Consider the following 12604-nt stretch of genomic DNA (forward strand, 5'->3'; position numbering starts at 1 on the left):
TGGATTGACCAGAATTGTGGAGCTTTTTGAGGGGGGAGAGAAATATGTTGGTTCCTTAGAATACCGTATTTTGCGCCCCATAGGACGCTCCGGCCCATAGGACGCACCTAGTTTTTTTTTGGGGGGGGGAATAAAGAATTTTTTTTAATTTCCCGGGAAATTAAAATTTTTTTAATTTCCCGGGACTGCAGGCAGCTCTGCGCGGCCACCGGGAGCGGTGCGGGACTTCGCGCCCGGCTCCCGGTGGCCACGCAGAGCTGTGCTGATCCCGGGACTGCAGGCAGCTCTGCGCGGCCATCGGGAGGGGGGCGGGACTTAGTGCCCGGCTCCCGGTGGCCGCGCAGAGCTGCGCTGAGCCGGAGACTGCAGGCAGCTCTGCGCGGCCATCCGGAGCTGGACGGGACTTCGCGCCCCGCTCCCGATGGCCGCGCAGAGCTGCGCTGATCCCGGGACTGCAGGCAGCTCTGCGCGGCCATCGGGAACGGGGCAGGACTTCGCGCCCGGCTCCCAGTGGCCGCGCAGAGCTGCGCTGATCCCGGGACTGCGGGCAGCTCTGCGCGGCCATTGGGAAGGGGGCGGGACTTCGCGCCCAGCTCCTGGTGGCCATGCAGAGCTGCACTGATCCCGGGACTGCAGGCAGCTCTGCGCGGCCATCGGGAGTGGGGCGGGATTTCGCGCCCGGCTTCCGGTGGCCGCGCAGAGCTGCCTGCAGTCCCGGGAAATTAAAAAAAATTTAATTTCCCGGGAAATTAAAAAAATTTTTAATTTCCCGGGAAATTAAAAAAAATTCTTTATTCCCCCCCCCCAAAAAAAACTAGGTGCGTCCTATGGGCCGGAGCGTCCTATGGGACTGCAGGCAGCTCTGCGCAACCCTCGGAGCCGGTCTCCCGAGGGTTGCGCAGAGCTTCCTGAAGCCTGGAGAGCGAGAGGGGTTGGTGCGCACCGATGCCTCTCGCTCTCCAGGCTTCAGCGAAAGCCTGCATTCGCCCCATAGGACACACACACATTTCCCCTTCATTTTTGGAGGGGAAAAAGTGCGTCCTATAGGGCGAAAAATACGGTAATATCCAATGGACAGCAAAATCATACACAAATATGAAGCAAAGGTCACAGGGGCCTGGTTCACGTGTAACAGTAAGCCAAACTATGGCTGACCAGGACCACAGAAATGTGCAGTATCCTGGAGAATTTACATCTGGCCCGTCATCATGGAAAAGCCCAGTTTCTCATTTTTCCAGTGTTTTCTGATTTTTTTTAAAAATCAGGAAACTTCTTCAGCATTTTAGTTCAAATTTCTTCAAATGAACTCTTTTTTTTTTTACTAATGTACACATTTTTGCAAGTACTTTTTCGGGATAGAATGTATTTTGTACACTATTTTCACTAATCTATTTGTTTTTATTGACATTTTTCCCCATATATGCATTTTTATAGACACTGGTTAGTTGCACAGCTAAGCTGCATCCCAAAGTCTGGACAAGAGTAAATTTCAAAGGGTGCCTATGCTTCAGTTCTCATATTATTTCAGAAAGTGTGATTTTAATAGATTCTGCTTTGAATGTGAACTGAATCCAATTTCTTCCCCCTCCATACTGTTCTGACAGCATCAAACACATCCGCCACACCTTGAGCCTCATTTCTTCATTTTTCTTTTACCTGTGCTGCTGCACTTGGCCTTTTTGCCCCCTGTGATCTCTTTCCTCTGCCTCTGGACTCCTTGCCTTGAATTTCCTGCCTCCAGAAATGTCTTTCAACTCAAGTCCGCAGTCTGATCTGTACAGAGAACACTCTCTGTATCTAAGGATTACATGTTTTAATTCCAGCCAAACAACTCCTTCTTTGAGGGCGGCTGTAATGTGAGCATTCGCTTGCTTGCAGCTTTGTTTCCTGCACAGTTTGAATATGTATGCACGTTCCCCTGCTGCCACACATTTCTGCCATTAGTATTAGAGGATTCACAATACAATATAGATTTATGAATATAAGTATTGCACTTGGATAGACTAAAAATGTATCCAAAGTATCATAAACAACTTTCAACACATGTGTTTCTCTGAAGCAGTAACACATTTTAACAATCCTCCCCATATTATAATATTTACACGGAGAATGACTGATAGAAGTGCTCCTCCATCATCAACATGCAACATGGAAACTACCTTCAGCAGGTTACCAATTTCCATGCGGACAATTCAATAGCAGAGAAGCCACTGCTTAAGCCAACTAAAAGGCTAGGCACCTGACTCCTTTCCAAACACTAATATGTGCAAAGCTTTATGAGGATGCAAATTTCTAAACTAAAGCTGCATTCCTAAGCATGTATACTAGGAAGCAAAATCCATTGAATTTAAGCTGTACTTTGATCTTCATTGACCTCAAGCGACACATTAGAACAGCCTTCACCAACCTGCTTCCCTCTGGATGGACTACAAATCCCATCAGCCCTAGTCAGAAATAAGCCTGCATTAGAAAATGTTCCATAATTCTTCCCTTCATGAAAAATTAATTTCCATTGTATTTTATATTTTTAATCAGGTATGTGAACTGCCTCAGGAGGGCATTACAGTGAAAGGCAACCTTTCACTGCTGAGACTAAATTGATAAACAAAATGTCTAAAGTAGCCTGGTCAACTGCAAATCCAGTGAGGGATTTCCCAGCTCAATATCACTGCTCTAAGCTGTAAAGTTACCCATGTGAGGGCAGTGGATGCAGGAGAGATGGAGTTGCCATCCCTTTCCTGTATTCTTACCCCGTCAATATGGGGGGGGGGGGAGCCATTTTGAGCTTCACAGAAGAGAAAGAGGCGGCAACCTTGCCCACCAGGAGCTGCTCCTTGTGAGGGCGCCCTAAGCAAGAAAGTGCCCTTAGGGTGCCCTCTGGTGAAGGATATTTTCAAAGTGACTTGCTAAGAAGCCCAGAGTGGTGCAGGCAGTAATGATTCCTTTCCATTTCTGGCCATTCCTCTGTCTACTCACCCAGAGAAACACAGGTGGAGACTCAACCAAGCCCCCCCCCCCCCCGTGGTACTCCATGGGTGGGGAGGATGGCAGAAGCAGTGGTGGTGGCTGGAAGCATGGGCTCCCTGCACTATTCTGGACTCCTGGCTCACTTCTGCCATTGCTACACAGCTAGAGCAGAATACCTTCACCTTCAGGCCTTGCATGGCTAACACCACACCACCACCTCATTGTTTCTGCAACTGATCTCAGCACCCAGAAGCAGTGGAACAAAGACAGAGGAATGGTGTGGCAAAGCCAGTATTGATTTAATATGAAAAAATAAATGAGGCCAGAATCAGTCCCTATGGGCCACAGAATTTGTGCATGCATTTCAAACAGTGAAGTCTACCAATTACTGAAAGTACCAGCAATTCACCATGCCACTGCATTTTATTCATTATTGTCAGTTTTCAGTAGTTGGAAAAATAACTAGAAAAAATTATTCCCCCCTCCAGATGAATTTGTGAGAGTCTCTTCCCTCTGCTTCAAGATATTGTTAGCCAAAGGAAGGGAGGCCACAATTTTCAGAATGGTGAATGAAATCAACATGGCCCACCCACTTCCTGATTCTCACCAAATATTGACAAATCATACCCAAAATAGCCTTCTAAAAATAGTTTTACAAAAGGGCATTACAAAAGGTAGGGGCTGCCCCTGCTTCTGTTAGTCAAGCATTGAATGATCAGAGAGCCCATCAGGGAGAACGAAGTGGGCAAACCCATCTCTGCACATGACGTGGAGGTGGGAACGGTCCCATAATGTGTCCATTTGCAAACTGTTCTCTATCTAATCAGAGGTGTTTGGGGGAAGTTAAATTCTGGGCTAGGTCCCCAAAATGCATTTCCCCACAAAGATATGAAATAAGGAGATGAGTGAGCAGCTGCTTAATTATGATCTTTATATATTCCAGATTTCCACTTGGGGGCTTAGAACTTGAAAGGCAGAAGCAGGGTGTCAATTCTTGTGGAGAACATGACTTAAAGATTATGATTCCATTGATTTTTTTAACAGTATTTTAGAAATATGGGCATTGTCTATCATAATGCCAAATGCAGCCAATCTGATAGAGGCTGAAGGTGGGGGAACTTACACAGTACAGCAGACATTGTACAAAGAGAGCAGCAGGAATGGTCAAAGAATGATTTAAAACAAGGCTAATAGTATATCGACAGATTCTATAGCCCAGGGGAAATCATAAGATCAGAGTCCACAGGAACACCCACAGAACTTTTCAGTGAAACATTTCTTTCCACTGTATTGCCATCAGCTTTTATTGCTCTGTGGAAATCCTGTGTATTGAATTGTTGCATAATTACTCCCTTACAGCACCCAGTAGTGTACTAGGTGCTTCATTTTTTCTGTGGATCAGAGGCACAAAAACCAGGTCTACGTCTGGAGGAAATTTGTTATATCCTGTAATATATATGGTTTATACTGGAAAAAATGTCTATTTGTGTTTCATATTTCCCTGAAAGATAATTTGTGTTGATATAATTCTCTATATTGTTTTCCCATAAATATGGATCACATAAATATTAAACTGTATTTTGGGTAGTTACTTTGGGTAATGCAGGTTTTGGAGAGAAAACCACTATCAGAAAACCAGTCTTTCTTCCATTTCATGTCCTCATTTATTTGGGTTCTTTCACAGCAGCTGTAATCTTTATATTCACAGCTTATCAGCTCGGTGACTAGCCTCACGCTCCCCTCTCTTTCTTCTCTTGGCACACCCTGGTTTCATATCCTGGTTAGTCATCTGTGATTAAACCACAGTTTTCCAGTTTGGAGGAGGAAACTGGTTTCAATATCACTGCAAGGAGGGAATACACAAGGACACCGCTTGTTCGCAGGCAGATAAACCATAGTTATTGGCCTGGGACCATTACATCTCAGCCCCCGATGCTGTAAAGGAAAATCTGTCTCACTAATCTGCTGAAAGTCAGGACAGCGGTATGCATATAGTTAAACATAACCCATATTTGTATATGGAATTCAAGATACAATGAAAACCATTTAACAGCAGCAGCCAAATATTAAGCAAGCATAATACACTAAGAACATTCTGTCCAATATACTGAATTCATTCATTGTCAGGGAGGTCCCACCTGCCTTCCCTTCTTCCCTGAGAGATATCCTGGTCTTGGAAATGGAGAAATGCTACTTGCTGTGTCACAAGTGTTACTAAACCAGATATAAATCGGATAAAAATGTGGATTTCTTCATTAATACTTTTGTATTTGCTATGTGCACAGGACAAGTGAGTAAAATATAATTTTAAAAATATTTCTTGTAGACAAAAAAGTAAGGTGGAAAGGCTCAGCATTTTCACTCCCTGCCAGACACAAATGTGCTAATGATTCCTGGAAATCAGTGTATGTTTGCAAATCCCTTGGTGCAAAACAGTTCATTTGTTATAGAGAATTCCAAATGAGTTTAGAGCCAACTCTGCAGACTGAATTCCTCCAGAGATGTGTCATTTCTCTATCTCTCAGAGCTTTAGCTATCTACCATGCTTATTTATGCTGAGCAGAACAAATTATGTCCAAAATTTATTCTATTCCCTTTTTATCCCAACCAAAACCACATTTTGAAAGACCCCCATTTCCAAATTCTTCTATATACAGACTACCATATTTTTCGCCCCAGAGGGCGCACTGCCCCATAGGACGCACCTAGTTTTTTTTTTGGGGGGGGGATAAAGAAAAAAAATTATTTCTCCCCCAGGCGTGGGGCTGGCACGGGGGAAGCCTGAGCTTCCCCCAATCCCAGCCCCGAGAACAGCCTGCTATCCGCAAGCCTAGGGAGGCCAGCGGTAAGTCGCGCTGGTCTCCCCAGGCTTCGGAATGCAGGCAGCTCTGCGCAGCCATTGGGAGGCGGGCGCGACTTCGCACCCCGCTCCGGATGGCTGTGCAGAGCTGCGCTCGCCCCGGGACTGCAGGCAGCTCTGCGCAACCCTCGGGAGGCGGGCGCGAAGTGGCGCTGGTCTCCCGAGGGTTGTGCAGAGCTTCCTGAAGCCTGGAGATCAAGAGGGGTCGGTGCGCACCGACCCCTCACGCTCTCCAGGCTTCAGCGAAAGCCTGCATTCACCCCATAGGACGCACACACATTTGCCCTTCATTTTTGGAGGAGAAAAAGTGCGTCCTATAGGGCGCACTCAGCTTTTGAAACTTGTGTGCTTGGTGTTCTGTGCGCCATGTCCTGCTTTTACACAAAAGAAACACGTTTTCCTACTTCTTGTGTGCTATCTCTGTCCACCTGTGCTTCTCACCTTCGGTCCACTCACAAATCTTTAGATATTTTTTAAAAATTAAATGTATACCACTATTCATTTTTTTTAATCTAAGCAGTTTACAACAAACATACAAAAAAGGCATGTAAAATTTTAAATCAGAGATCAGATATTACAGATAGATATTTCTTTAATTGCCTGCAAAAGCTTGGGGCATAGAAAAGTTTTCAGAGACTTCTAAATATTAAAGCAGCAGGCACCTCCCAAATCCCTACTGGCAACCCAGTCCACAGGATGGGGCTCCCACACATTATTTCTGTGACTGAGCTGCAATATAAGAATTTAGGTGGCCCCTAAGGCACCCTGCACCTATGTTAATACAAGTACCTTTAAACTGGTGGTATTTCCCTCATTCTACTAGCTATTTTGTGGCTGCCACATCACATGATATTACCTATTTTGTTTTGTTTTTCAGCTCACATTCATAAGCATGTAAAGAGTTTCTCCAAACTGTAGGTCAGCCCTTTTTGAATTCTTATTTGCTTTTACAAAATCTATGATTGACCAGTCTTGGCTGTGCAATGCCCTACGTGTTAGCTTTTCTTTTTCCAATCCATGTTTTTAAAAAAGACAATTAAGCACTGTCCATTCCAAGATACCGAGTGCTTTCCAAAATGGTTGTTTATTGTGATATCAATGCTTCTTGTGTATTAAAGTTCTTTGCATCATCCACAAGATATTATTGGCATCAAAATGCCGGCCAAAATCCCCACACCACCTCTACAATTTAAATTGAATCTACCACTTCCAGGAAAAATCTGCTATTTTAAAAAAAGACACTGTTGCCAACATCCCCAGTGCAATATCTCAACAACTTGTTTGCAGGAATCACCACTAAGGGTGTTTTCACATGTTACCATCAGCTGGGAAGAATGAGTTACACAACCTCTTTCTGCCTTTCCAGAGTAGTATGTGAAAGGAGGAGTTAGATCGTCTCCTTCATAGGTAAATATAGGAGCTGTTCCTGTAACAAGCTTGGACTGTTCAAGGCTTGCTTTGTTCGAGGCTTGCAGCTTAGGAACAGGAGCTTGGACACCCACAAAATTGACAAGGTGCTTTCTTCATCTGGTATTATGATGCCTTCTTGTGCAAAAGGCTTTGTCTGAAACATATAACAGAAATTAAGTAATAAATAAGCTCTTATTTGTCAGGGGAAAATATCGACCCTCTTGGTCACTGTCAGGTCTGTGATGATTCCTGTTCTAAGTGCGCAGAACCAACGTCAGAGAACTGCACTGGCTGTACAAGGTACGTGATTATTCTTCATTAGTGGGGGGGGCGGGGTCTGTAGCTCCCTGAAACTTGCAGCATGGTCCATGTCTAGCGCATTACAGTCCAAGCTGCTCTGTAAGTTGAAGAAAAAGCCAATGAAACAATGACGAAACAATAACATGTTTTACGTATCCAAGTCTGGAATGATCCACACAGTCTAACAAAATACCTATTTCAGGAGTGAGGAGCCTTCAGAAGTTGCTAGACCACGACTCCCATCCTCCTTGACAATGCCCACAAAATCTGGGATGACCAGATGACCACTTCACCTGAGTTCTTACATCTCTCTCTCTCTCTCTCTCTCCTCCTACCAGGGTTTCCTTTATTTTTAACTTTTTAGATGTATCTAATGCACTCTAGGTGCTTTTAAGGTTATAGAAAATGCAATAAGAAATCATGAGAAGCAAAATAAAGTGAAACATAAATGATTGTACTGCATATAGGAATAAGTCACGAGGCTAAGAGAAGAAAAATGCTTTGAAGCATGCTATTTTTAATTTATTGGCAGCTGGCCCTCTCCACTCTCAGAATCTCCTGGGTCCTCTGGTGCTTTATGGCCTTTTAATAGCTTGGACCAAACCAAGTAATGAATGACACTTCAATAATGCCACCTGACACTCAGTGGAGATGAGTTCCTACCTTGAGGTTTTCTTTTGCTTCCACAAAGTATGAAACAAGTCTTGTGGGTCTTCCCAAACTGAAAAATCTTGTGAAAAAATTCCTTCAGGATAACATTACACAACTAGTGTCTTCTGTTGTTTGCATCGGCTGTCAGGATATTTCCCTATTTTTAAAAAAGAATGACTAAGCTCCTGCTTCTTGATGCATCATGAAAATTACCAGTTGCTCTGCTATCAAACCCATCCCCTTTTTTATATATTATTATTTTACTATTACTATTTGCATCAAGCCCTACCTGTTTCGGTTAAAAGATGAATAATCTATTCTGTAGTATAATTTATCAGAAAAGCTGTGAAGAATTCAGGATAAAGATCTGCACTGATAAAAAAAGATAATGAAGACATTTTTACATTTATAGTTTGTCCAAATTTGAGCATTGTTTGGCTGTTTATCTACTTCCCGCACCCTTCAAATTTGATCAGAGTAGTCTACACCACCATGTATTTGAATCTGTATATAAGGAGCAACTACAGTCTTTCCTGTTCATAACAGTAGGCATGCCCTGCGTTTGCCCCTGTCTTCTAATTTGTTGATTTTATTACGCTATTCATATGCCAACTGGGAATACATGCAGAGAGCTGCGCACCAACCCTCAATGCTTTTTTTCTTTTGTTTTTAAATTACCTGTCCTTGAAGTGGGCAGAAGCACATAGTCAGGCAATTGTAAGTTTGCTTGTGCACTTTTTAAGATTTGTGCAAATCTCTGGGGAGGGGGGAGGGGGAGAGAAATCATTCCATTCAGGAGCATACTGAAAATAGTTATGAGCACAGTCAGAAAAGAAATCATAGAATCATAGAATCATAGAGTTGGAAGAGACCACAAGGGCCATCGAGTCCAACCCCCTGCCAAGCAGGAAACACCCCCTAAATGAATGCACTGAGGAAATAGCAGACCCTCCAAGTGTCCCTGTTTTCCAGGGACAGTCCCAGATTCACAGAAGCCGTCCCAGTTTCTGTTCTGATCCCACAATGTCCCTCTCTTCCTTTGTTGTTGTTGTTTAGTCGTTTAGTCATGTCCAACTCTTCGTGACCCCCTGGACCAGAGCACGCCAGGCACTCCTGTCTTCCATTGCCTCCCGCAGTTTGGTCAAACTCATGCTGGTAGCTTTGAGAACACTGTCCAACCATCTCGTCCTCCGTCGTCCCCTTCTCCTTGTGCCCTCCATCTTTCCCAACATCAGGGTCTTTTCCAGGGAGTCTTCTCTTCTCATGAGGTGGCCAAAGTCTTGGAGCCTCAGCTTCACGATCTGTCCTTCTGTTCTTCCTTAGGATGCCCCTATTTTCATCAGAGAAATGTTGGAGGTTATGGGGCTATGTGACTCCCGATGCAAGGAGATAAGTAACTATACAACCTTTAGAAGATATCTGAAGGCAGCCCTATATAGAGAAGTTTTTAAATGTTTAATATTTTATTATGTTTATATATATTTTGGAAGTGGCTGGGGAAACCCAGTCAGATGGGTGGGGTATAAATGATAAAATTGTTCTTATTATGGAATTGGGCATTCCTGTTTTCACTGGAGAAATGTTGGCGAATATGACATAGTGGGCAATGAAAGGGGAGTAGCAGAAAGTGACCATTGATCCATCCACCTCAAAACATGGAAAACAAATCACCTGAGACCGAGTAGAGTGATGTGGAACCCGATTTCCCCCAATTTTTTTTTTTGATTGTCAATAAATCAAAAACACCTAAATTTACGAAGGGAAAGCATTAAGACTGGCGTTGTTTCAGGGTAACCTCATGAGAACCAATTAAAGGGAAATGCAGCAGCTGCAAACACACAGTACAGTACAGTGTGGTCAACACCCCCAGATTTTGTTGGCAAAAATCATTCTGAAGTGCCTCATGATATCTCAAAAACAGGTCATCATCAGTCTACCACTCACATCCCAAAACTTTCCTCTGAATCTTATGTTTAATGAATGGAGGCAATCTAGGCAATAATACAGCAACACTTTGGAATACTATTTCCTTCTTGATCTCCAGATCTCATTCAGATGACAAATTCAGCAGCCTACCGAGTCCACTAGTGGTGAATAAGCGTCTGTAACTACCCACAAGTTGAGGCTATGCTATCTGTTTCTAAAGCTATGTCAGCACTGCAGTCTATTTTTATTGTTTTATTTATTTGCAGCTAAGCCTCTACTGAGTGTCATTCAGAGCAAGGGGCTAATAATAAACTAGCATGTATCCTTGCAAATAGATTCGGGTCACTTCCACACCATCCATTGAAAGCACTCTTATACCACTTTAATAGTCATGGCTTCTCTCAAAGAAACCTACCGGTAATAGTTCACTTTGGGTACTGGGAACTGAAGCTCTGTGGGGGGAATAGGGATCCCCTAACAATTCTTGGCACTCTCAAGAAACTACAGTTCCCAGGGTTCTTTGAGGGAAGCAAAGTCGTATAAGAGGGCTTTGAATGGATAGTGTGGGTATGGCCAGTGGTTTTTTTTTAAAAAAGGGGGTACTCAAGGGTACGCAGTACCAGCACCTCTTTTGTTGTTGTTAGAAAGTGTCATTTTTGTAACAACTTCATGGTGAGTACCAGCACTTATTCTTCTAGAAAAAAAAGCACTGGTGTGACCCTACTCAGAATTAACAGCAACTGCAGACTAAGGTATCTCCTTATGAATCAAGGTTCTCACAAGTAAAAACTCATGTTTGCTAATTGAAATGGTTTTCTCTTCAGAAGCACACAAACAACAGTCAGGCACTTTAGCCTGCTATTTCAAATAAAGGGCAACTTTTCATCAGTATCACTTTACAGACATTGCAATGAACATTTGTGAAAAATCAATACCTCTTTAATAAGCTACTGATTTCCCATGATAAAACTTAAAAATATCACCCTAAGAACAGGTGTATTCTATGCCATCTGTTTCCAGCAAATATCCTAACACAATCAGGAATCTGACAACTGAATCCATGTTCAGAATCAGAATCTGGTTTCAACAAGGTCCTAAGAAGCAGCAATTGTTTAGGAATAATATCCAGAAATAAACACTAGATAAAAAACAAACAGTGTAAGGAGCCAGGAAAGAGCTGCCAAAGGCCGGATACCCTAAGGCAGGCATGTCCAACAGGTAGATCGTGATCTACAGGTACCTGGGGTGTCCCAGGTAGATCACGGAATGAAGTGTAGTGATTGCCTTTGGTCAACCCTCCCCTAAAAAAAGCTCTACAACTCCTGGCAATGACAATGGGTAGATCACAGCTGGTCTTTTTACACTGTGAGTAGATCACAGTCTCTTGGGAGTTGGACATGCCTGCTCTAAGGCCCTGGAGATACTACAGCTTTGGGCTGTAGTAAGTCCCCCTGAATAAAAGCTGTGGTACAACATTCTCCTCATTGCCTTTAGGTAACACACAAGATCAGGGTGCAGGAAGACTTCCACATTTCTGTCTCATGCACTGGTGAAACTGCATCATCTCACCCAGAATACAGCTTTCCCATATCAATGTTGAGTGAAATACAGTAATTAAAAACAAAGAGATCAATATGAGGCCCATATTTGAAGGACCTAGTCATTTGCATCCTTCAAGCAACTTAATCTATCCATCTGCCAAAACAAACACGTCCTTCATAAAAAGCATCAACTGTTGACTCTTTTTTTAAAAAAAAAACAACCCACAAAAAACCACACTAGGATTCCTGGAGGTCACGTCACAAACAAAATTGAGTAAAAATTACAGTAGATGAGCTAAAGCAGAGAGTGTGTGTGAACATGAAAAGTGATTGATTCTTCCCCCCAAAAATAAAAATTGGTAGGATCTTGGAATACTTCAGTGATGGAGATGTGGAGACAGAGGAACATGAGATCAATGAGGATGGTCTGTGAAAATCTGGCTCCAGGTGGCAAAATAAAGTCAAAGTTCACAGCTTAGTTGACCTCACTCTTTATCTTGCCACATGTCATAAATACGTTTCACGCTGATAGGAGAACAAAGTGCAAAGAATATAAGGAATATAACCGAACATGGAAGCAGTTCTCAGAATCTGTTTGAGCTTGTTTTTTAAAAGGAAAGTATTCTTCTATTCTTTGATTCTAGTATTGAACTTCCCCCTTTTCTTTTGTAACAGTTCTTTGAATGATGGGCGCTGTGTTCTTCAGTGCCCTAAAGGGAAATATGAACTGGAAAGTCAGTGTCATTCATGCCATCAGACCTGCGTGGAATGCAGTGGAGGCGAACCCAACCAGTGCTCGGCTTGCGGAAAAGGTAAGGATGTGCTCTTTGACCACTTCACTCCTTTGCCTTGATTTTAGTTCAAAATCCAAAGTGGATAGATAGTACAGTTGCTTATATGACATTGTTATTTAAAAAAAGCAGTATTTTATATATTTAATATGCCAGTA

At 43.0% G+C, this 12604-nt stretch overlaps 1 protein-coding gene across 1 annotated transcript in view; it reads left to right on the forward strand.

Annotated features, from left to right (window-relative positions):
- Positions 1-4042: 4042 nt before the first annotated feature.
- The window catches only part of LOC310688211 (proprotein convertase subtilisin/kexin type 5-like), a gene marked incomplete at its 5' end in the record, with an annotated part of 51404 nt that continues 42842 nt past the window's right edge, over positions 4043-12604 (forward strand). Inside the window, 3 exons of the mRNA XM_083464336.1 lie at positions 4043-4076; positions 7441-7537; positions 12331-12467. Of these exons, the coding sequence (XP_083320462.1) occupies positions 4043-4076; positions 7441-7537; positions 12331-12467 (268 nt within the window). The remainder of the gene's footprint in view (positions 4077-7440; positions 7538-12330; positions 12468-12604) is intronic.

This window comes from Podarcis liolepis (genome assembly GCF_965112155.1).
Source record: "Podarcis liolepis genome assembly, chromosome: 11".
NCBI lineage: Eukaryota > Metazoa > Chordata > Lepidosauria > Squamata > Lacertidae > Podarcis > Podarcis liolepis.